The following is a 27,241-nucleotide window of genomic DNA, read 5'->3' on the forward strand; positions in this document are numbered from 1 at the left end:
TAGTGGGGTTCATTACTGTTGATCCACAGTAAAAAAAAAAAAAAAAAAAAAAAAAGTTTTATTGAAGTATAATTTGCAAGGTTGTGATAATTTCTCCTATACAACAAAGTGACCTGGTCATACATATACACACATACCCATTCTCTCTCAGATTCTTTCCCCACACAGATTATCACAGAATACTTACTGGGTAGAGTTCTCTGTGCTATACAGCAAGTCCCCATTGGCCAGTCATTCCGTATACCTCAGTGTGCACATGCCAATCCCAAACCCCCAGTCCATCCCTCCCACCCTAAATGCTATATTTTTAAAAAAACTCTTTCCAATATTCACATGTTTGTGTCTTTGTTTTTTTCCAAATAATATAGACAAAGTAATTTGTTTTTAAGAGCAGGAGGAATCCAAGCACTGTATATAAGATTTTTTGTCTAAATAAGCTTTTTGTTCTGAAACGATTGTAGATTCACAGAAAAGTTGAAATGAGAGTTTCCAAATACCCCTTACACAATTGCTTGTATTTTCAATTACAAGGAGCATTTTAATTTATGAATTTACCAAAGTAACACCTTGTGGTAGACAGTAATTGTGCCAAAGCCTTTGTTTTGAAGTGCTGACAGTGAATCTTTTGAAGTGACATGAAGGAAACGGAAACATTGTGAGATCGGAGGCTGAGAAGATCTTAAGGGAGCGAAGCCAAGAGGGGTGTAAACTAAAGGGTAAAACTTGGGACAAACCTTATTTCTCATGATGACTTGCCACTTCTCTGTATATAAAATAGCTCCCATGGAGTTTCCTGGTGGCTCAGTGGGTTAAGGATACAGCGTTGTCACTGCCATGGCTCGGGTCCCTGCTGTGGTGTGGGTTCCGTCCCTAGCCTGGGAACTTCTCCATGCCAAGGGCACAGGCGAAAAACAACAGCAGCAACTCCCTGACAAATCTAAATCTGTTGAGTTAACTGAGACACGAAAGGGCAAATGTTTGCTTTTGCTTTCAGGTAGTAGGAAATCTTTTAAGGAATAATTAAAATCTGAGTGGTAAGAATGCTCCAGAAAGAAGACAAATACTGGCATTCATTTTCCATTTGACATTTTCCAATGTCTATAAATGCTATTGATTTCAAATTCTAAATTATTTCACTTCTGAACACGCCTTGTAGAATTATTACAATGCTGTTTGTGTGGGCTTGTAATTATTGATTGTGACATTATACTCTCCATAAATGTGCCATTGTGAATAATTAAACTTGTTAGCATTTTGTTTGCCTACAGTCTTTAGAGTGCTAGCCCTTTTTGGCAATCACAGATAGGTTTTTCTAGCTCAGTTTGTGCTAGTTGTGGGGGTATATATCATTTTTCCTTGAAACTGTTTAGTACTTTGCCATTTTAAAATTTCAAATTTCAAGAGCCGCCCTATAACAATTTAGCTTTTAGTAAATAAAAACTCTGGGAGCCTTATGATTTGTATTCTGGAGTTATAAATAAATGAGCTTCTAGAATGCAAACAGGAGACCTCTTGCAAGCCATTTACTGCCTGTGAGCATGCCATTTCTCATGCCTTATTCTTTTTGCCTAGGGTAAAACAAATATTAGTGTTAGAAAAAATATATGCGTTGTGACTGCTGGCCCTGTTTACACCCATTGCAGATATACTTGAAAAGATTTGAAAGATTGGTATAGTCTAATACAATTTCTGTCAGCTTCTACACAATTACAGAGGGTCTCTGAGCTCTGTTGAGGAAACACTATATAGCAGTTTTGGCAAAGGTTACTGAAAACGTCTCTCCCCTTGAGGCATGGAAACTGTGTTCTAGCCATGCCTCTGGAACTGGAGTTAGCACATCTGTGATGCCCAATGCCCAATTCTGAACAGCCCAATGCTATTTGGAATCATTAAGCACAATTTAAGCATTGGGATGATGAACCACTTATGGCAACAATATAAACTGAATGAGCATCTATGAACGAGGAGAAACATATGCATCACATTTCTGCTTAGATATGTGCATTAGATACTGTCTGTGTATCCTTTTTTCCACCAAGTTGGTCCTGATAATAGGCTGTCTCCTTTTCATGCATGCAGAAGTTCGCTAAATGCCATTTGGCAAGGAGCTGAATCATCCAGGGTTGCACACTTGCCAGTTCAGCCTAAATATCCATGCCAATCGACAAAGTAATGACCTCAATTTGACAAGAGCCTGAAATTTCATCAGAAAACCTAAAAAGATTGGAAAAGCAGCAAATGGGGAGAGGATATTTCATTGCAAACCCATCATAGACTTGACATAAGGTATAAGCCAAATATTCTTTAAAGAGTCCGCTGGGAGGATCAATTCATGATTACAAGGTTTTAATGGGAATAACACCCTTGAGTGCAAGCTCTCTTATTTTGGAGAGGTAAAGATATACTCAAATAGCAATTTGGGCATAAAGTGAAGAAGTAGAAACTCTCATTATATGTTAACAATATTTGTGATCAGTTGATGACATTTTTGAAATTTGGCTCCAGGGTCTTACTTAGTACAAAGTCAGCAAAGGGCCAAACTGCCTTTGCTGCTTACTGGAGCAGTGTCTTTCTACATGCAGCAGTGATTAGCATACCTGGCCAATTCAGAGGCTGTGATTTATACCTGCCTTTATAGTTGCATCATTTTTGTACTCCATGTGTCCTTATTCTTAATAACCAGTGATTTGTCACTAGCAGTGTGTTTACATTTGTGTACGTGCTTATATGTGTTATATATAACTTCTTTAAAAGCATTGCTTTTAAGAAAATTTCATGGCGATTACAAGCATTGAAGAGGCTATCAACATCATAAAAAGTGCTCCTGATGGGTCATCTTCTTCTCCACATTTCTCTTTCGTGATTTACTGCAGAGAAGATCTTTAGTCCCATTTACCTTTAACATATAAAACTCATTTTCTCATGGATGTAGTTTCTGCCCACAAATGGGAAGATGCTCTCACATCTTGTAAAAATGAGTGATCTGACCATCAGAAGATTTCTTAGAAGTGGATCTAAATGGGAGAGACTTACTTTCAAGATGGACCTTTTTTGCTACTTGCTGTATGTATTTAAATATTTAAAATTTTTAAGAGACGTGATTTTACAGACAATACAGTGCACAGATATTAAGTTTGCAGGTGAATTAGCTTTGACAATTGTATACATCTGTAATAACTGCAGTCTGAATAAGACAGAGAATATTTCCTTCACACCAGAAAATTCCCTTGGTACTGCTTGGCAGTCAAATCTCCCACATATTATATGTAGATCGCTGTAGATATTTATAGATATTGACTCTTCTTAGTAGACTTCATATAAAGGAAATAATATTCATTCTCTCCGTGTCTGTCTCTTCACACTCTTACCGCTTTGTAGGTGTGGGTGTATGTGGGGGTGGGGATATTTGGCTTCATTTGCTCAACATAGTATTTTTTTTATATTCATATCTGTTATTGCAGGTATCAGTAGGCAAGTCCCTTTTATTGCTGATGTGGACATTTGGGTGGTTTCCAGTTTGGGGCTATTATAAACAGGGCCACTGTGAATATTCTTGTTACCTACATTTGTGTAGCCTTGTTTTCATTTCTCCTGGGTGAAAAATCTGGGAATGAAACGGCTGAGTCATAGAACAGATCTATGTTTAATTTTTAAAGTGATTTTTCGCACAGTTATCCAAGGTGATTTTACCATCTTAAACTCCAGCTAGTACTACACGAGAGTTGTGCTTGTCATTCTTGTCAACATTTAGTGTTATCAGTCTTTTAAAATCTATTTTAAAATCTTAAAAATCACTTTTAAATGATTTTCACCTGTTTTCTAAAAAGTATGAAATGGAGTCTCGTGAAAGTTTTGATTTTTATTTCCATAACGTGGAGTGCTTTCTCAAGTACTAACTGCCCATTTGTGTTTCTTTTTTTTGAAATACCTCCTCAAGTGTTGCCTACTTCAGCTGTATTCATCTTGTAATTTTTGTTTTATAGAAGTTATTTATATGAGTTCTTTTTTCAGATTTATGTGTGTCAATGTAATAATTTTTATAGATTTTGACTTCTTATTTTTGTTTTACCAGTTTTTTGAGTTTTTATTTATTGAGTTTTTATTATGAGTATTTATTGAGTTAACACATTAACTCAGTTATTTTATTTATTTAAATAAAATTTATTTAATTTATTTAAAAAGTTAAATAGTGAGGAGTTCCCGTCGTGGTGCAGTGATTAATGAATCCGACTAGGAACCATGAGGTTGCGGGTTCAGTCCCTGCCCTTGCTCAGTGGGTTAAGGATCCGGCGTTGCCGTGAGCTGTGGTGTAGGTTGCAGATGCGGCTCGGATCCCGCGTTGCTGTGGCTCTGGCGTAGGCCGGTGGCTACAGCTCCGATTGGACCCCTAGCCTGGGAATCTCCATATGCCGCGGGAGCGGCCCAAAGAAATAGCAAAAAGACAAAAATAAATAAATAAATAAAAAATAAAAAGTTAAATATTGAGTTTTTATTTATTATGAGTTTTATCAGTTTTTTAAAATTTAGTTAGTACTTTTAATATCCTTTCTCAGAAATCTTGCTTAACTCCAGGTTACAAAAATATTCTGCTGCATTTTTTCCCCTAGAAATTTTATAGTTTCACATTTTAGATTTACATCTTCAGTCTATCTTAAATCTTTTAAAAAATTTTTGTATGAGGTAAGATAGCAATTAAGGTTTCTTTTTTTTCCCCCTTTTTCTTACAAATATCCAGTTCTCTTAGCACTATTTGTTAAATTGATTTCTTTCCCCCGCTGAACTGACTTACTGACTTGGTCAAAAATCAATTAGGTTTATATGTGAGGACTATTTCTGGATACCATCCTGTTCTGTATTTCCTACTATTATCTTGATACTGTAGATTTACAGCCAGTTCTGAAATGAAATAACAATCCTTGAATTTTCTTGTTCGTGGTTGCTTCGGTTATTCTAGCTAGTTTATATTTTTATATAAATTTTAGAATCAGCTTATCAGTTTATTTAAAGATATTTGGGTCTATGTTAATGAAAGATATTGGCCGATAATTTTCTCTTAGTACACGTGCTAGGTTTTGGTACCAAAATTAAGGCCTCGTAAAACAAGTTGGGAATTGTTCCGTCTTTTTCTGTCTTCCACAAGAGTTTGTATAAGACTGGTACTATTTCTTCCTTAAATTTGATAGAATTTACCAGAGAAGCCATCTGGGTCTGCAGTTTTCTTGGTATGAATGCTTTTTTTAAGTTATGAATTCAATTTCTGTGATAGTTATGAGGTTATTTTTTATTTTTATTTTCTGCTTTTTTGTTGTCAGTTTTGGTTAGTTTTATTTTGCTTGAAATCTGTCCATTTCATTTCAGTTGTTGAATTTATTGCATAAAGTTGTTCATATTGCTCCCTCATTATGTTTTTACTATTTTGGAAATCTGTCGTGATGTTACTGTTTCTTAAGCGCTTTTTACGTGCTTGTCACTGTGCTCCCTGCCTTACGTAGGTTATTTACATTTGATTTTACCTAGTTCTCTTTAGGTCCATTAGATGTTCTTTCCCACCACCTGAGTATCCAGAGAGCTTCTGGTTTCTGCCTAGCTGCTTGCCTGAAGAGCATCCTTGCTTATACTCCAAAGCCCTAACGTGTAGGGGCCACATTGATATGCACATTTTGACACTAGATGACCAGTCTAGGCTCACAGCCACCCTCTGGCATGGTGTAAGAGGTTGCCAGGGTAACACATTGCCCCATGCTCTAGCAGAGTATGAGAGTTTTCTAGATAACACTTTGGAAAATCTTGTCTAAAGTAATGTAATATTAAATTGTTTTCCCTTTCTCAATTGCTTGATCTTGTGCTCCATTTTATGCTTGCTGCAGATTCCTGCAATATTTATGATGTTTATTAAGAGTATAGGTCCATTTATGAAAATCAAACTGCGCGATACTGGCAGCAGTTGTTGAATGGTTGAGTGGAGTGGAACTTGTACTCTCTTCCGTCACACAAGCTCTCTACAGTGTAAAAAAGGAACCTTAGTATTTTAATTGTAACCTTTGTCTCTTCTGACTGATAACTATTACTTTTTAAATCAGACTGGAAGGATCCTTGTGATCTACATAAAGGCTCCAGCCAAGGACATGTACATAGAATATATATTCTCTTTAGTTTCCCTGGGGAAATATTTTTTATTAACAATGAAATAAATCTGGACCTCTTTCATTTTATTATATCCTTTGTTCAGACACTGTTAAAATTCATATGAATTCAAGAATTTTTATGGCAATTCAATATTTTAAAAAGGATTTTTAAATAAAATATCATGTAGAAGTTGGTGATGATAGGTGAGGGAGTGCAAGAGAGGCTGTTCCTCTGCTCCCCAGACAACACCCTTCCCACCCAGATACACTACATATACCACATCCCCACCTGAAAGACTCCTTGAGTTTTTCTATGAATGCAAGTGTTTCACAAACATGAATTGTTCAAATGTAGCTGCATTTTGCTCACCTTGTCCCCAGCCCGTGCCAGAATTTGAAATGTCCTAGTTTTCAACCCCAGTCCTACCTACCCATCCTTCAAGAGCCCAGTTGATGTCCTGCATTTCCCCTGAAACCCTCCTGGGCCACTTCAGTCTTCCTGGATCATCCTGTCTTTTGAGTTTCATCAGTTCCATAGTCTGTTTCACATAATCAAGATGTGAACATGCATTCTCTGTGTTTTCATCACACCTACTCAGTCTCTTAAACCCACTGAGAGGAGATTCCTCTACTGCTACCTTGTAGCAGCTGACATAGTGCTGGGTACAAGAAATATTTTTGATTAAAATTATTTCTCATTTTTTTTTCCCTACTGAAATTTAGAAAGCAGAGTTCCTCTCGTGGCTCAGCGGGTAATGAACCTGACTGGTATCCATGAGGACCCAGGTTCAATCCCTGGCCTCACTCAGTGGGTTAAGGATCCGGCATTGCTGTGAGCTCCGGAATAGGTTGCAGACATGGCTCAGATCTCATGTTGCTGTGGTTGTGGTGTAGGTTTGAACCCCCAGCCTGGAACCTCCATATGCCATGGGTGCATCTCTAAAAAGACAAAAAAAAATTTTTTTAGGAAGAAATTTCATTGTCAAGTAATTGAGAGAGCGATTACTAATCAGTAGAACAAACATTAATCAATAGAGCCCCTTCTTTCCAAAGTGCCTAGGTAGTTTACAGGGATCTTTGGTTCTCAGAGGGTTCTGATATGGTCCAGCTGAAGGGGTCCTTGTCCATATCATTATCTTCAAACACTTGTCAGAATGCCCATCATCAAAAAGTCTACAAATAACAAATATTGGAGAGGATATGAAGAAAAGTCTACAAATAACAAATATTGGAGAGGATATGAAGAAAAGAGAACCCTTGTACCTGTTAGTGGGAATGAAAATTGGTGCAGCCACTATGGAAAACAGTGTGAAGTTTCTTCAGAAAATTAAAGGTAGAATTACCGTATGATCCACCAATTCCTGGGTGTATATCCAAAGAAGATGAAAACACTAATTCAAAAAATGTATATGCACCCCAGTGTTCACAGCAGCACTTATTCGCAATAGCGAAGATATAGAAGGAACCCAAATACCCATTAACATATGCATGGATAAAGAAGGTGGCATGTGTAAAATGGAATACTACTCAGCCATAAAAAAGAAATTCTGCCATTTGCAGCAATGTGGATGGACCCAGAGAATAGTATGTTTACTAAAATAACTCAGAGACAAATACTGTCATATCACTTATATGTGGAATCAAGAAATAATATAAAAGAATGTATATGCAAAAACAGAAGTAGACTCACTGATACAGAAAACAAACTACTGGTTAATGAAGGGGGAGGGACAAATTAAGGGGATGGGATTAAGAGATACAAACTACTGTGTACAAAACAGATAAGCAACAAGGATATATTATGTGGCACAAGGAATTAAGCCATTATCTTGTGATAACTTTTGGTGGACTACAATCTGTAAAAATACTAAATCACTGTGCTGTACACCTGCAGTTATTATAACATTGTAAATCAACTATACTTCAATAAAAAAAATTTAAAGAACATTATTATCTTTGAGTGGTGTCCAGCCCAGAGAAGAGAACAAAACCTCGGTGCCTGCTGTACAGCCAGGGTTTTAGCAGACCCTGAGGACACAGCCTTATCACAGGGCACAGAGATTTACACATGTAATTCATTGTAAAGTGAAAGACAATGAGAATAAAAGGAAAGGTTTTATGGTACAGCAAGTGCTACCATGGACACCCTGACAGTGTGACCATCCACAGTATAAACTGAGTACAGAATTTCAGAGGGAAAAATAGTCGTGGCTTTCCAAAGAACGTATATGGTCCTAGTGAATGTGAGAACTCTTTCTGATATTTTTTTGGTGTCTTCAGAAAAATGCTCACTTCTAATTGCCCTGGGCTCTCCGAGTGCAAAGCCTAATTCTGATCATCAGCGTTATCATCGCCATTACAATTTTCCTCTTTCTCCTCTTCAAATAACTATTTCTGAATACACATAGACTGTGAGATTTTATGTGGTATGATAACACTTGCCCTGAAGATCCTTAAACAAAATCATATGAGAAATGTTTATACATCGAGTTCACTAGGTCCGTCGTAGTTCAGAATCTCTTCACTAAGGAAATATGTGTATTTTTTAAAGAGTCATATATTTATATTTATAGGTAAATTCATTATATTTATAAGCTTAAAGTACTGCCAGAAGTACATATACAAGAAAGACTGAGGTGTTTGGTAATCTGGAAATAAAGTCCTCAAATTCAAACCCATTAATTAATTTTATGGTCACATTGTGCACTAATTGCTTTACTGTTGTAATGTGTTATTTTACTACACAACCCTGCCTTTTTTATATGCATATGCTGTTAAACATTTTTGAGCCTGAATTTTTTCTTCTGTGCAAGGGGGATAATGAATATGTGATGCGAGAACATAAATAATGCATAATAATTAGCAGAGCACCTAGTATTCAGTAGGCTCTCAAAATTACTTCCTTTAGTCATAAAATGGTATAGACATTGGCTTTGACTTCTAGTTCTGTTTTGTCATATGAAGACCAATAACTCTAAAATATTGGCAGTCTCAGAGAGTTTTATCTCTGGTGACTCAGAAACACGGTATGAGCTCTCATCAGTAAATCTTAGAACAGGGGAGTTGAATAACAAGGAAGAAATTGAGATTAGAACTCTGATCCATTTTAAATGCTAAATATTGGCTGAAATCTAAAAGCCATTTATAGTTTTTTTCTTGATAACTGTACTTTAAAAATTAGCACCATTTTGTTAAGTGAAAACATACATAAATATTTTTAAAATGAGGGTAAGAAAAATTCCCTACTTGCTTTTCTCATGTGGAGGTTACTGAAAAAATAATATGATGAGTATATTTTATATATTCATAGATTCATATGTTTTTAATTGACACCAGCAAATTTCATGAATCAATTTACAAAACTCTCCATTCTTGTTTCCAAAGAGAGTACATATGTTGTTGTATGTACTATGAAAACTAAATCAAGTTGGGAACAGCAATAATTATTTATTTCAGTAACCCTCTCTCTTTTGGCTATGTGTCTTTCTTCTGTGTTAACATGTCTGCACACTGGATTTCTTTCCAAATCTGAATGTCCTTGCTGGCCATATTGAAGAATGCACTTACGGTACTGTTTCATTAAACTGCTGTGTTATCGGGTAATTGTTTAAACATAATGCCATAGCACTATCAAAAGGAAAGGTGAACTAATGGCATTTGCAAATGTCAGGGATTATCTTAACACTTTTATTATAGTTTATAAAAAAGTAGGTTCAGGGCATTTCATGGCAATTATTTCTACAGAAATTGGTTATTTAAATAAATTGCTAATTATCTGAAGATGACAGTATTGAAAATGCTACTAATGAGTTGTTTAATAAGTATAGCTTGTGGTGGCCACCTACAGGTTGAAAATAGAAAGAACGTATAGACTAATTATGCCTAGATATCACATAGGAATGTCATGTATTTTTCCTTCTCATATTTCCTTCTACACATCTAAGGAAATTTTTCTTTTCATGCCATCCTTTGAGTCACTGTAGTTAGTTTCTAAGTTTTTCATATATTATGGTTTTGTTCTAAATCATACTTCACTTTGCTTCCATAGTCATCTTTGTCCTATAATACCTGAACACATTGTATCATTATAATTTATCACCCAAGCTGTGATACTTTTAGAGTAAAAGAGGATGCTATTTATAATTACACCACATAATTACAAATAAGTACAGGTATGATAAACCGGGGCTCTGGCAGGCAAACTAGGTCACATGGTCTCTCTGGTTATATAATTACTAACTACTATAGTTTTAACCTAATTCCTAGCCCGCAATTCATATAATGCTAATATTGTTGATTTTATCATATGTGGATGACATGTATTTATTAGTTATAAAAATTACTCTCTCGCTGTAACTTAAGTAATATACAAGCAATTAAAATAGGGAAGAAATAGAGCATTGTGGTTAAGAATGTGGTATTAAGAATCAGGTAGACCTGGACTCAAATACTAGACCCACACTTTCTAACAGAGTGATCTGCGCGGTGAGGTACTTGTTTCTGCTGAGTCCTATTTACACACCTATAAATGTGGAAACACACAAACAAAAAAAAACTGTAGTAATGTCATTCGGCTAATGTATGAAAAAATACCTGGCAATTAGAAAGCACTCAAAAGAGGAATCTTTATATTGAATATTAAAATTTCGTTTTGACTCATACTTAATCCTTTTCTAAGCTGATTTCATCATCTGTTGGGAAACCACAGAGCATGTAAAATTGCTTATTACCATTCATAGTATCCTGGAATTTTGAATTGGAAAAGATTATCTGATCCAGTATTTTCTATAGGACAGAGGTCTTTTCTGTTGCATCCTACCTGCCACTACCTGCCAAATATCCATTTAGGATCAAGCAACAGGGACATCCGAATGTAGCTACTTTTGCTGTTGAATTTACAGCAAATTAACTATAAAATGAGCAATAAGAAAGCCAATAGTGTGTGCTTAACCATTGGTTCTTTTATTTGCTGTGGGAAAAATATAGATGACATTTTTCTTCACGATTATCCTTTATTTGAAGACAACTATTGGGATTACTTCAGCCAGTTCATACACACACACACACACACACACACACACACACAGACACATGCACATGCAATACTTTAAAATTTTTATTTCAAATCAATTTTATTGCATCCAAAGTGGTGGAATTAACTGTACATAATAATAATATATATACATATGCACACATACGCACATTTTATTTTTATTTTTTTAATTTATTTATTTTTTTATTGTTACATCCCCAACACAATTTTTTTTTCCACTGTACAGCATGGGGACCCAGTTACATATACGTGTATACCTACTTTTTTCTCCCATTGTCATGCTCTGTTTTAAGTATCTAGACATAGTTCTCAGTGCTACACAGTAGAATCTCATTGTTAATCCATTCCAAAAGCAATAGTTTGCATCTGTTAACCCCAAGCTCCCAATCCATCCCACTCCCTCCTCCTCCCCCCAGGCAACCACCAGTCTATTCTTCAAGTCCATGATTTTCTTTTCTGTGGAAAGGTTCATTTGTGCTGTATATTAGATCCCAGATTTGAGTGATATCATATGGTATTTGTCTTTCTCTTTCTGACTTACTTCACTCAGGATGAGAGTCTCTAGTTCCATCCGTTTTGCTGCAAATGGCATTATTTCATTCTTTTTTGTGGCTGAGTAGTATTCCATTGTGTATATATACCACATCTTCCTAATCCAATCATCTGTTGATGGACATTTGGGTTGTTTCCATGTCTTGGCTATTGTGAATAGTGCTGCAATGAACATGCAGGTGCATGTGTCTTTTTTAAGGAAAGTTTTGTCCAGAGTGGGACGGCTGGGTCATATGGTAGTTCTATGTATAGATTTCTAAGATACCTCCTTACTGTTCTCCATAGTGGCTGTACCAGCTTACATTCCCACCAACAGTGCAGAAAGGTCCCTTTTCTCCACACCCCCCCTCCAGTGTTTGTTATTTGTGGACTTATTAATGATGGCCATTCTGACTGGTGTGAGGTGGTATCTCATGGTAGTTTTGATTTGTGTTTCTCTAATCATGGATGTTGAACATTTTTTCATGTGCTTGTTGTCCATCTGTACATCTTCTTTGGAAAAACGTCTGTTCAGGAATTCATTCATTTTTACAAAGAAGACCTGAACCCATACACACATTTTATAGGGAATAGAGTTTATTTTTGGCAGATAGTGTTAAACAAAATTAAAGTTGTATATGCAAGTAATATAACTCATTCTTAATTTGGTATAAGTGTGACACATTTTGTTGCTTTCCTGTATTCTGCTAAATCACCATAGCCTAAACTACTTCATAAAACCAATTTGCTAAATTTAGCTGTGCTGTTTTAACTTAAACTCTGATTTCAAACAAAACTTTTCATAAGCTTATTCTATCTCTGGATCCATCTCATTGTGTATGTGTGTGTTTAAAAGAGACAGAATCAGAGAGAAAGAGGTATACCAGTCACCCTGTTCTGGATGTATTCTAAGTGTGTTAAATTTTACTTAAATGATTAGATATAGAACCAAATGTGCTCTTCTGAATGTACAGAGGGTAGCATCATCACACTTCCCATATATAATAAGTTTCACAGCACAGAATCTGAAAATGCCTAGTCCTGATTTGTTTTAGGAACATTATAAAAAGTAGTCATTTTTTGTTGCACAAATGAATCATAAATACTTTCTTTCCTAAAAGAATCAAATACTATGGAAGTATAGATATCAAACTTGAAAGTTCCTCTTCCACCTGTTCCCCAGTGATGATAACTATTAACAGTTTAAGCTCAACATTCTGTGTTTTTACATGCCCACATACTAAATATAATCATACCCTTTTTTACCCAAAAGGGGATCACACCATGTCTATTGTTCTGCCACTTGTGATTTCTCACTTAGCCTTATATTCTAGAGATATTTCCATGTCAGTTTTAAAATTACAAACAATAATTTACCAAATAGCGTAACTACTAGTGATTATTCACATTGTTTTCATTTTTTTTTTTTTGCAGTAAAAAGCAATACTTCAAGGAACATCTTTGTACATGTGACCTTGTGCCCATGAACGCACAGAATAGATTTAGCAAAGTGATGTTTCTGGCTGAGACATGTACGTTTAGATACTGCACTTGCATTATAAATCTAATAAAGCTTTATTCACTCAAATATATGCGTTTACAGTCATAGACTCAAATTATATTCTTTAAAAATGAAATGCCTTAGAGTTACTAAATTTGATACCTAGAAGATTAATTAATACCCCTTAAGTATGAAGTATAACACCCCTTAAATATTAAGTGTTTATCCCCACATGTTTCTAGTGAATGTTTACTTCTCTGGTCAATTTTCTCTAGCTTTTCTCTGCATAGTAATATTAGCCTTTATACACTATGAAGCAGGCACTGTGCCAAGTGCTTTCCACAGATGGTATCGTGTAACACTCCCCATGTTGCTGTGATACTATGTTATCGTTTGTCCCAGTTTCACAGATAGGGAAAGCGGATGTTCTGGGAAGTTAAGGAAATGGTTCAAAGCCACAGCTGTGCGACGTAATAGAGCTGAGATGTCCACCTAGTTGGCTGGCCTTTAGAACCTGTGGTCGTAGTCTCAGGCCACAAAGACAGAGGCAAAGACAATAGGAAGACCATCCTCTTCATAGCTGCCGCACTGCCGTTTCTCGGGAACAGCCGAAAGCATGAACTCTGATGCCGCAGAGACTGGGTGTTCAACTTTTCAGCTGTGCGACATCAAACAAGTTCTTTGTTCAGCCAGGGTTTCCACTTCTTCACATGCAGACTAGAGATGGGAGCATCTGTCTGCACAGCACTGGAAGGGTTAAGTCACCGGAGGGCTAAGGAGCCCCAGTCTCCGCTCTGTCTCTCTGGCATGTGGAAATCGCTCCCACTCCTTCCTCTGCCAACCCCTCACCCTTTACAAGGGCAAACGGATAGTCTTCATTCTGTTACTTTGAAATAAAAGGCCTGGCCCATGCTGGGTGCCAAGCTATTGAATATGAATTGACTATGAACATATTGAGTATGTTATGAAACAGATAAACATTAAAGATTTGAAGACTCGGGAAAAGTTTCTTGAAATATTCAACAAAATTAAAACCATTTCATAAGAAAATTAAAAAAATTATTGGAGTATAGTTGACTGACAGTGTTGTGTTAAGTTACTTCCATGTGTACAGCAAAGTGACTCAGTTACACATATGCATGTATCCATTCTTTTCATATTCTTTTCCATATTCTTTTCCCATATACGTTATTACAGAGTATTGAATAAATGTCCCCCTTTTAGATTTTCCAAAAAATCTGTAATAATAACAACATAAAACAATTGGTTTTCTTTGTCTGTTTCCCCCTCTTTAAGTTTCATATCTCTAGATAGAACCCTGGATCCTTTTAGTACTTCAGCTTCTGGTGGAATTATGCTGATTTTCTCAGAGGACTTTAATCCGTGTGTAAAGATGTATTTTTAAATAGCTGTGCCTTACATATTTATCAGTATATTAGGTTCATTAATATTTAAAGTTTTTCTAAGGGGTAAATTTTTGGTGCTTGATTTATGTGTATTTTATAAAAATCAATCTCAACTCCAAAATCCTTGAAATTCTTGATTTGCTAATATTTTCTCTCTTCTGGGTGATGTTAAAACTATTAACAATTAGACAGTCAAAGTTCAATTTCTAATGAATTTGTTATCCACTTAATTCATTATATTTTAATTAATGTAAGCAAATTAAAACTACATTTTCTTTTTGTATACACAGTGAGCACGAGTGAGTATTATAACCCAATTTCTGTTTTATTGCCAGCTAGAGCTATTATCAGGGAGTTTATTGTGGACTTAGCTCTAACAATTAATTCTGTAGCAGTGGCTGTCCTAGGAGTCAAATGATTAGGGAAAAAAACAAACAGAATTAAACTCAATTATTCAAAATTTCAGTTATCCAAAATTAGCATGTGTTCCACTCTATCTTGCCCATTAAAAATGCCTTTTCTCTTCAAGGATTTAGTCATGCTAAGTAAAGCTCTGCCTCCTTACCACCAATAAACCTGAGTTCAGATGTCATCATTAAAATTCTTGCATAATGATTTAGTGCATGGACCTAAAATAAAATCTTAAATATATGGGATATTTGCCTTTGAGATTTTTACCTTTAGAGGCAGTCAATCTTACCAACATTGTGACACCACTAAATGAAAGCTGCTGGAGAGGAGGAAAAGGAGAGAGATATGGGTGATTCTCCTAACACAGCAGAGGTTATATAAAGTTCCATCACCATAGACATCATGCTTTCTTTTGTCTCCAATTTTAAAAAAAAAAATTGGTTAACTTGCATTAATAAGCACACAGCAATGACATAGAAGGCACAGAGTAAACTGAGTAAGTGTTCGCTCTGAAATCAATTGTCCTTGTAGGTAGTACAAGTTATAATAGCAAACATCTGTATAATTTTTACCATGCACTAGCCCTTTATATATACACAAATTCCTTTTATATATATATATATATATATATATATATATATATATATATATAATATGTATACTATAACTTAATCCTCCGAACAGCTCTGCTAAATTATTATGGTTGTATTATTTCATAGATCAAAAAACACAGATACACTGAGATTAAGAAATTTTTGCAAGGTTACACTACTTGTAAACGGTGGAGCCAAAATTGGAACCTAAGCATTTGACCCTATTTTCTCTCTAATATTGTAACTAAGTTCATCCTCAACCTCCCTTCTTTCTAGAATTTATATTAATAGTAATTATAAAATGTATGATGTTTAAATGAATGTGAAATTTTCCTAATGGAACATGTATACAGAATGAATAATTGAACTATATTATTTACCTTGAAACAACCTCCTAAGCTCAGTGAGGCTGGTGTTGCAGGTACCTGCCCTGGGCGCTGATATGTATGGTTAGAATACAAGCTGATTAACTGGAATTGCTCTTTTCAGCTGTTAAGATTCAATTACAAGTATCTTTTTTTTTAAAAGAAGCCATAGGTGCTTATTATTTCTTGAATAGACAGATGAACAAATGAATGGATATGTGAGGCCTGAGTCAAGAGCCTGTTTAAGTCGTAAATACGTTAATACTTACATATCAATGAGTAATAATACTGCTAACCGTAGCATTTTAAAAATTGCATTTAAAAGAATAAAGTCTCATATTCTTAAGAAAAAAAGGAAATCAGTTTGGTTAACATTTAATTCAACACCTCTGGCTTACTAAAATGTTTTTCTAGACCATGAATCAATCCAGTGTTATGTGAAGTTTATCAAAGATCTGTGAATTCAGCATACTGGTTTGCAGTTTAAGATGTCACTGTATGGAGGTCCGAGACTGATTAGATACGAAAAGTTAGTCTAGTCCACCAGCTTTTCCACTTGGGCTACTTTAGTACAAACCAGAACTCTTGGCAGCGATGTTAGCACTGGTGTAGTTCACTTTTTTGTTTGTGTGTTTGAAGCTGCAGCTTGTTTCAAAATTTGGGGATGCAGAATGGCTTTTTACTTCACTGGCACATCCCACACAGTTGAAGCAGAAAAGACTTGATGTAACGGAATTTTCCATCTGGTTACCCCCTGGAGATGAAGCTTAATTTAAATTACACATTACCTGTTAGTAAATTTAAGCTTATGTGATTTCAGTTTCTTGATTTAAACCTTGTTTCCTTTAGGATGGAGTCCACATTCAATGCCTTGAACTTCTTCCTCCCTGGTCTTTGGTCTAAAATCTTTAATTACTATAGCAGTTACAAAATTTTAAAAGTTCTCTCAATAACTGTGATTCTGGAAATTTTTATGCATTTTAATTAATATATCTGCAATCCTGTGTGGTATTGATATATGTGTTTCCTTTACATCCAAAGTTTTATTTTGACATTGAACCTATTATTTCTTCATTCCTGTCATTTTAAAACTGAAATAAAATTTAGAAGGCTCCTTTATATACCTTTAGTATCCTTCCAAAAACCTTTCATGGTTGATAAAAGTCATTTTTAAAACCAATTTCCCACAAAAATGCTGAGAACAGATAGATCGTATTTCATATTAAATCAACTGAATTATAAAGGAAACCAATAAAAATGGAATTTATCATGGAAATTAAAACTGGAATTTACTATTACCCAGCAACAGAAGGATGCATTTCTTCATTTCTAGATTACATTTCCTTAGAGACCACAATTATTCTTAATTTTTAAAAAGATACCTTTATTGCTTTGAGAAGTTTTCAGGTTCATTAGGTAAATTAGGAAAGTTTTAGAAAAGAAAGAAAAACATGAAATAGAAAATGTCTTATTGACCTAATTGAACATCTTCAAATGCCAGGGAGAATTTGCTAATGTTTTTTAACACCTGTGTAGTAATGTTGCCCTTTAAATGTAACTAGTTAAATTTTCAAAGCTGTGTTCTGGGATTTTGCCGTTTGCTGTCCATTAATATCAATTGGAATATGTGGCCAAATCCCTGTGTACCACTTTGAAATTTTACCCCTTAGTGTTAATGATAGTCTTCTAACAGTGCAGTTAGAAATAAATTATTTATCTGCGTAGCTCAAATTTGCTTTACTCTCTAGGGTTAGCTAAATAAGAAAAAAAAAAAAGGAATCCCAATATTTCTTTATTACTTCAAAGTAACATGTGTGTAAAGGAGCCATCAACTTAGTATATATTGAACTTGTCAGTTATATTATGCCAAGATAGCTGTACGTCTGTCTAAAAGGTTTATTTAAGTTAACAGATTTTCTTAAAAACACTTCTCTTCAGTGTTTACTCTTGGGTTTCTTTTTAGTATAGCTAAAGATACGTGTCTCTAAATTTGTGTGTGTGTGTGTGTGTGTGTGTGTGTGTGTGTGAATTCTTGCTATGCATTCTCCTGCCTACTCTGTTAGATTTTTTTTTATGATTAAAACATATAGACTAAGAAGTCACTGATAAACATTTTGAAATAGAAATAGTATCCTGATACTCAGTTTCTACTTTGCCCTAACTTACCGCCTTGTATTTAAATGTCAATTATGGAATTCTGAGGGGTCAGCAGTCTACATTCTTACTGAAACACTATGGTCTAGAGGAAGCTTTTTTAGGTGGGGAAGAAACAGTCATTTCCACAAGCATTTTTGGTGTTGAGCGCAAAAGCATTAGTTCCACATAAATTCAGCTTCATCTGAAATGAACACGATCAAAAGAAAACCACTGATTTTCATGGATGTGAAAGAATGTCTATTGAGAGTGGGGGTTAGGGTGCTGGTGCTGGGGAGGGGGGTGTCAGCATCCTCACACCTGAGGCTTACTTTACCATTTGCTTGTTTTATTGTTTGTGGAGCCCTGCTTTGATGGATGCCACAGTTTTGCACAAACAAAACTATTTTATACTCAGAAAATACCTTCAAAAAAAACCATTGACTTATGAGTGTACATCAGAAGTAGCCAGTTATATTATGATGTTATGAAAGCATTAATTTACTCCAGGTGGTGTTAACCCTTGAGAGTCCAAAGCAGCCTTAGTACAGTGTAACCATATAAAAATATGACCTCAGAGTGTCCTGTCCATCAATGCAGCCTTTATTACAATTAGTGAATAGGGAGTTCCCACCGTGGTTCAGTGGTTAACGAACCCCACTAGCATCCATGAGGACGAGGGTTCAACCCCTGGCCTCGCTCAGTGGGTTAGGGATCTGGCATTGCTGTGAGCTGTGGTGTAGGTTGCAGACGCAGCTGGCTCAGATCCTGTGTTGCTGTGGCTGTGGTGTAGGCCAGCAGCTACAGCTGCAATCGGATCCCTAGACTGGGAACCTCCATATGCCACAGATGTGGCCCTCAAAAGACAGAAAGACTTAAAAAAATTAGTAAATAATGTATGGGTAATTTTTGGTTACATAAAGTATAAAAAATTAAATGCAGACTCTCTAATTACTGAATTCTAGTAAATTCTCTTTAACTTGATTGAAATTTTCTAATGTATGAAAAATTAGATTAGGCTCTCTGTGATTCATCAGATTTGGGGAAATACATGTAAAATTCAATATGGAATTTGTAAGTTCATCAGCACCTTGCTTGTTTTTGCAGTATCTCTATTCACACCAGCTGCTTTATACTTCACAGAAACATAACAGAGCTGTATGTCTGTTTATGCACTGTGTGTGATTGTTTCTTCTTTACAGAATCTGCTATTCCTTGTTCTTTTTAAAACAGATGCTTGAGCATTCCATACAATCTTTTACACATTTCTGTATAGCAAATTGTAATGTGTATGTATTTTATGCAAGAGTTCTAGAGCCACTATACCCACTTGCATAACATGCCTGCATGCAATAATAGTATCAAAATCCTTAAAATAAGTACACAACCATTTACAAATTAACATATTTTGAAACATAACAGTGTTTATATATTATACTGCCTATGTATATATCCGAAGTAGAGATAAAGAAATTTGAATGTTCTCTAGTACAACACCGCCATCACAAGAGTGATTATAAGGCAACATGCTCCAGTGGCCAATGTGCTAACCATTGATCATTCTCATTTTCTCTAGGCACGGCCATCAGACCAATTGCTTTGAGAGCTGTGACCACCATTGCTCGTGCTTTGCCTGGATTTCCCATTTTGGCTACTGGTGGAATTGACTCAGCTGAAAGTGGACTTCAGTTTCTCCACAGTGGTGCTTCGGTCCTCCAGGTAGGACTTGTGTTTGTCTGTCCCTGCAAAAAGCTCTGTCTAACAAATAGAGTGTAAATTATGTGACAACAAATTCTTGTAATTCTCTTTTTTTTGAGAAAGAGGCCATGTGAGCTCAAAAAGGCAGCACTCATTAAGTTTCTATTAGGAGTTGAGAGCAAATCTGTGGTTCACTGCCTGTCTTATTAAGAGCTTTACAAACCCTCTGATTTGCGGGGAGGGGGGGGTTTAAATGTATTTGTTCACCTATTTGTTTCTCAAATCAATGAGATCAGGTACCAAAATGCATACAGTACTACTGGATAAAAAGCAAATATATGAGGAAATCTGGGTTAAAGTAAAATCTTCATTGAAAAATAAAAGTGGTCAAAGGTAAGGCCAATAGATAAAGTCTATGTCCACAAGGTACTAGAGGGATTAACAAGCTTGACTCAGCTTCCTGGTAGCCAAAGCAAGAAAATCACTGGCCTCATAGTTTGCAAAATATAGAAACAAATTATTTACCTTCTTGTGGTACAAAGCTGAGGGACATTCATCCATTGATTTCATAAAGGGATACTTTGAGATGTAGTCCATTATACTCTTAATAGCCCCCTACAAATAACTGGGAAATTACTTAATTTTTATTATTTATACACTTGCTTGCTTTTATGTGTTTATGTGTGTGTCTTTTTAGAACCGCACCCATGGCATATGGAGGTTCCCAGGCTAGGGGTCAAATCAGAGCTGTAACTGTTGGTCCATGCCATGGCCACAGCAACACAGGATCTGAGCCACATCCACGAAATACACCACAGCTCCTTAATCCACTGAGCGAGGCCAGGGATCGAAAATGCGTCCTCATGGATGCTAGTCAGATTTGTTTCTGCTGAGCCACGACGGGAATGCCTACACTTGCTTTTTATATTATAATGCTGTTCAGCATAAACCCAGTACAATGCCTCAGCACATTACAGCATAAGCATTTCTCTCAGGGACCAGATATGCAGGTCTGGATGATCTGACCTGGCCCAGGAGTAAAATTTTCCATATGATGACTAGCCTGTGACCTCTGAGGTATTCCTCCTTTAATGTGGCTTCTTACTACCTTGCATTGCTGGTAATTGGGAAGCAGAGTGTTTAGTATCACTTACATTATCTGGCGGGAAATTAAAGTACAATATCTTGTGTTGCCAATTTGACAGTCAGAGTTAATATCCTGTTATGTCTCCTATACTGTTGATGGAAATGTAAGCTGGTGCAACCACTATGGAGAACAGTGTGGAGGTTCCTATAAATATAGAACTACCATATGATTCACTCCTGGGCATATATCTGGAGAAAACCATAATTCAAAAAGATGCATACACCCCAGTATTCATTGCAGCGCTATTTAAAATAGCCAAGACATGGAAGCAACCTAAATGTTCATCGACAGAGAGTTGAATAAAGAAGATGCGTGGTACATATATACAATGGAATATTACTCAGCCATAAAAAAGCATGAAATGATGCCATTTGCAGCAACATGGATGGACCTAGAAATTACCAAACTAAATGAAATTAGACGGTGAAAGACAAATATCATATATCACTAATAAGTGGAATCTACTAAAAATGATACAAGAGAACTTACAAAATGGAAACAGACTTATGAATTTGAAACCAAACTTGTGTTTACCAAAGGGGAAATATTGGGGGGGGATGCATCAGGGGTTTGAGATGGATATATACACACTGCTATAGAGTAGAGAAGCAGAGAATCACTCAAACTACCTGAAGAAAACGAATCCTGTTGTAATCTGTATATGAATGGAAATGGGGTCTGCAAGAATCAGTGGGACAGTTCTGGGCAGAGATTGTCTCCATCTCTCTTTTGTAAGCCATGTGATTTCTCCATCAAAGGAATCTATAGTTCTGTCCACTCCTTTCTCTCCAAGCCTTACTCCTTGATTCTGCCTCCTTTGAACTTCTCTTAGCACATGGTCACCATGGGCCCACCGTACAGGTGGTCTGTCAGCTGTAGCTTCTACATGAAATACCTCACCAGCTTAATATCTTTTGGTTTGGATTTTCAGAAGAGGAAATCTGTTTGGCTCAGTTTAGCCCTTGATACCAGGCCCCATCATAAATCACTGGTTACCTGTTGTATTGATTTGTGTATAGCAGAAACACATTAAATACTTGTTGAATGAATTTATTAATGAATATACTTTTATGATTTTTTTTACCAGATTATAAAGAGGGGATAAGGGGGTCAACAGAGTATTAAAGAGTGGTTGCCAAAGCACTGCCCCTTAAGTTCTGGCTAGGAATGGCCCAGAGACTTTCCAGCTATGTAAAGTATTGACTCTCAATGGATCTGTTAAAAATGTGAAGTTCTACACATAGGCTTTTATTGGTAGTAAATTACAGATTATGTATCATTAGCTTGAGTCATGTTTTTATTCAGCCAGGAAATATTTTTTAAACCAATTTTAGCTAAAGTGTGAATTAAAATAAGTGTTAAGATATATTTAGGAGAGTTATGAGTGGGAAAATCCTTGAATTTATAATTTTGGCTTGGCATTTGAATGGAAGAATGTATAACATTTCTATTTCTCTTCCAGTGGATTTTACCCTGTTCCACTCCCTAGTCCTGGATTAATCTAATCTTTTATTTCTTTACTTCTGGGCTGCTGAATATTATTAGAGAAATTCAGGTAACTCTGCCAATCAAATTTACTTCAAATTCACAATGTTTAATGTTAGCTTGGTCTTGGGAACTGGTGAGCATCAATTTTTATTCATCTTTTAAAAAAAATTTCCCATCCCTTCAGTAGTTAGTTCAATTTTTGTGTGCCTCTCAAGGCCCTATTTCCCTCTATCATCACTCTGTCATCTTTTTGGCTATTTGTTCCCTGGCTCTATAATATTTCCCCTGAAGAACTCATCCACTTATATATCTTAAGGTGGAATGCTATTAAATTATCTTTCTATTTCTACTCAGATGTAAAGTATGTACTGATAAGATGCATACTTTACCAGGTATGATCAGACACATGAAATGTATCTAAATATCAGTGTGATGGTGCTGATAATACTGGAGTATTGAAAGAGAAAGTAATAGGTACAAAAATAGTGATACAAATAAGTATTTTGATTCTGATTTTCCTGATGCACATATATATAAAGTAGATAGATGAGTTCACTATTGGAATAAGCATTTCTATTCAAAGTAGCAAGCTGAAATTCAGGTTTTTGTTTGTTTGTTTTTTGCTTTTTTAGGGTTGCACCAGTGGCATATGGAGGTTCCCAGGCTAGGGGTCTAATCGGAGCTACAGCTGTGGGCATACATCACAGCCACAGCAATGTAGGATCAGAGCCACATCTTTGACCTACACCACAGCTCACGGCGATGCTGGATCCTTAACCCACTGAGCCAGACCTGGGATCAAACATGCGTCCTCATGGATGCTAGTCATATTCGTTTTTGCTGAGCCATGAGGGAAACTCCCTCAAATTCAGTTTTAAATGAATTTGATAACCATGACTTTCTATGTGGCTTTAGAAAAAGTACCGAGATTTCAAAAATGGAAAGCTGAAATTTTTTTCATAAGTTTGGTGTGAGAGAACACACCTTTCTTGTTAATCAGTATCCGTCACAGATAATCATTCATTCATTTATTCATTCAGTAAATGTTTTTTGAGAATTTACATGCCTCGCACTACTCTAGGAATTTGGAATACTTATTTCTGTGAATAAAACAGGCGAAAGTCCACAACCTCATGGGGCTTACAGTGAAGGCAAAGACATAATAAATGTGAAATATAAGTGTATTATCTCATGTGTAAGATGATAAAAGCTTGTGGGGAAAAAAAGAGGTCTCCATGAAAAGATAACTTTTGTATAAAAAAACTGAAGGTAGGGAATCAAGGAAAATTTTATTGAATGAGGTATTGTATTATATTTAAGTAAGTGATATTGTAGTATCACTTACTTAAATTTTTGCTAATTAAGAGTTTAACTGAAATATAAAAATCACAAAATATTTTAGACTATCGTGGTTTATAAATGGAAAATGCCTTTTAGAGCTGCAGATTGCATTTTCGTGGGAAATTTTCACTTTTTAAAGCCTTTTTAGCCTTTTTTGGGATGTATCATTTCTCCTTGGCACTGTTTATTTTTATTACCTTATTCTATAACTTGCTTTCACAAGGATTTTAACATTTCAGTGGTAAAGCATCCAAAAACCCTACCTTAAAAATGCCTCCATGAATATCAAATATAAAAACCAAGGAGTTAGCTAGAGAGTAATTGAGTATTCCAGATCATTTCCCTGGTACAACTTTCGAGTAAAAATGACCATTACAGCAGAACTAGGTGCAATATTTTGGCCAAGAATAAGGTTCAGAATTAATTATGGGTCTGTATTCTTGGGTAGCTACTCTTCTTACTTTGTCAGTCAACTTCACTGGCTTCTGAAAGTGTCTTTGAAATCTTATTTTTCATCTTCTTTGATAGGCTCTTGATAGCTAAAATATGCAAGTTAGAGCTATAAAAAAATCTAAATGAAAATTATTAGTAAATTTCAGTTACTGAAATTTGTAAATACCTCTATGTTAAATTACATTCCTGAAATCTTAATAAACTCTTAAGTTCTTAAATATTTTGAAGGGCTACTCTGAAAAAGAAGTTTGTTTCTCGCTGTCAATTAGTTACCCATGAAAGGGACTATAAATAAACAACTTGAATAATTCCCCCTTAAAACTGTTTGAAAATATTAATAAATTAACACTGGCTTATTTTAATGTTTAGTCTGTTAGTCCCAGACCTAGCCTTCAGAGTGTATACCCCCTTCATCTGATTTAAGTACTAGTCTACAATTTCTATTAATAAAAAACTATTTAGGGATTTGTATTGTAACCAAAACCCAGACTGAGTCAGTTTCTTTTAGTGATGGATTTTATCACAAAATGTTCACTCTGCTCTATTATATATAGATAGAGAATATAAGAACTATGCTACTTTTTTTTCCCACTGAATTACTGTGGGTTTCTATAATTTAATTTAATGATATTTCCATTACAATTCAATCTTTTAAAGACTTTGATTCAGAACATCAGAAATTATAGGAAGCCATCAGTTCATTCATGTACAATTATGACCTGTGCCTTCATTGAGATTGTATGGGTGGGTTTTTTTATTCCATTTCTTTTGTGTGGGTTTGTCACTGAAGTTAATAGAAAATCCTGAAATACAACAGAAAGAGGAAGTGAAGTGGGCATTTGCTGAGTCCTGTGACAGACACTTACTAGAGTTATATAACCAAATCAGTTTTTTTTTTTTTTAGCAATAATCAAAGCTGCTCTGATGGAGCTAGTTCAAGCTAAATGGAATTTTTTAATGTGATCAAGAGTTGTATTATTTTATTGAAACTAGAGAAAAAGAAGTAATTGAAGCATCAGATGATACTATTTCCACATGAGTGCAAATGCCTTACCTATATTCTCTCTTGGTCATAATGCTGCAGAAAGACCTCGGTACTTCAGCTGTATTGGTGGGACTCCTTAGAGGGTAAAAACTTGCATACTACATTCTAAATTCTTTTTTTTTTGGTTTGTTTGTTTGTTTGTTTTTGTTTTGTTTTATTTTGGTTTGGTTTGGTTTTGTCTGGTTTTGGGGTTTTTTTTTTTCAACATTTATTTTATTTTTATTTTATTTTTTGTCTTTTTGCTATTTCTTGGGCCGCTCCTGCGGCATATGGAGGTTCCCAGGCTAGGGGTTGAATCGGAGCTGTAGCCGCCCGCCTACGCCAGAGCCACAGCAATGCGGGATCCCAGCCGCGTCTGCAACCTACACCACAGCTCACGGCAATGCGGGATCCTTAACCCACTGAGCAAGGGCAGGGACCGAACCCGCAACCTCATGGTTCCTAGTCGGATTCGTTAACCACTGCGCCACGATGGGAACTCCTACATTCTAAATTCTTATTGGGTGGATGGAAAACATATTTATCCAAAGATTTCTTATTTTTTTATCTCATCTTCATTCACTCTCAAGTCAGGCTGTGATATACGAAGGAAGAATAACTGATAATGTTCAGTTATTTTAAACGGCATCGGAACTCTTTCATCTAGGTAGCTTAAATTGACATATTTTTCTTTCCACCATGCAGTTGCTTATTTCCTAGCTTCAATGAGTATTTCTTTTACAGTGTTGAAAACAATATTCAAGTAGGCATTTTTAAAAAAGAAGCTCCGTATTCTTAGAATGATATATAGGAAAAAATAGGCTCTTAGTGTCCATTCAATGAAATTCAAATTACTGTGTCAATTCTTACATTATTTTAAATTACTTTAATGGAAGAGGTTTTAATTTTTGAAAAGCATCTTGATTCCAGTGTAGCAATGTTGTTTATAAGCAAATAGAAGAAATTAAATTGAAACCTGCTAGGCCTTCCAATGATTACATACTCACCACTTGATAGATTAACATCTAGTTTCAAAAGAAATTAATTGAAAAAGATTAAATCTAATCTTTTTGAATGACAGTTTTACTGCAAGAAAAAGTAATAGTATCACAGGATGATTGTTTTACGTGAGAAAATGACCGTGAGTTAGCTAAGATGTTTACAGATACAGCCGTATGAAATTTCTGGTCTTGTATAAACTTCCTTGGCTGGTTTTTTCCCTGACCCTTCCCGCTTTCTTTTCCCTTTTGCATTGTATGAAGAGATGGTCTTGCCCTGTTTTGGGACAGAAAGGCACTGCAGGGTGAGAATGATAGGAAACGAAGGGACAGTCATAGGCAGAGGTAGGTCCTGTGAGGTACCGTAGGCCATCATCAACGTTTTGTTTTTTAAAATTTATTTTGTTTTATGATTTTTTATTTTTCCATTATAGTTGATTTACAGTTTCTGTCAATTTCTGCTGTACAGCAGTTACCCAGTCATACATATATACATTTATATATGTGTGTGTGTGTGCGTGTGTGTGTGTGTGTGTATATATGTTCTTTTTCTCACATTATACTCCGTCATGTTCCATCACAGGTGACTGGACATAGTTCCCTGTGCTATACAGCAGGATATCATTGCTTATCCATTCCAGATGCAATAGTTTGCATCTATTAACCCAAGACTCCAAATCCATCCCACTCCCTCCCTCTCCTCCTTGGCAACCACTAGTCTCTTCTCCAAGTCCATAAGTTTAGTTTCTGTGGAAAGGTTCATTTGTGCTGTATACTGGATTCCAAATATAAGTGATAGTATATGGTATTTGTCTTTCTCTTTCTGACTTACTTCACTTAATATGAGAGTCTCTAGTTCCATCCATGTTGCTGCAAATGGCATTATTTTGTTCTTTTTATGGCTGAATAGTATTCCATTGTGTATATACACCACATCTTCTTAATCCATTCATCTGTTGATGGACATTTAGTTT

At 35.7% G+C, this 27,241-nt stretch overlaps 1 protein-coding gene across 2 annotated transcripts in view; it reads left to right on the plus strand.

Moving 5' to 3' along the window:
- Positions 1-27,241, plus strand: part of DPYD (dihydropyrimidine dehydrogenase) — a 783,111-nt gene that overhangs the window by 618,097 nt on the left and 137,773 nt on the right. For both annotated transcript variants that reach the window (XR_014842857.1, NM_214044.3), the window contains 1 exon segment: positions 19,695-19,837. Coding sequence is in view for 1 of the 2 variants with exons in the window: in NM_214044.3 (NP_999209.2) it covers positions 19,695-19,837 (143 nt within the window). In the remaining variant the exon portion in view is untranslated.

Source organism: Sus scrofa, chromosome 4 (genome assembly GCF_054392235.1).
Source record: "Sus scrofa isolate SSC_HxYL_T2T_F1_AM1 chromosome 4, Sscrofa_HxYL_maternal_Yorkshire_Landrace_v2.0, whole genome shotgun sequence".
In the NCBI taxonomy this organism is placed as follows: domain Eukaryota; kingdom Metazoa; phylum Chordata; class Mammalia; order Artiodactyla; family Suidae; genus Sus; species Sus scrofa.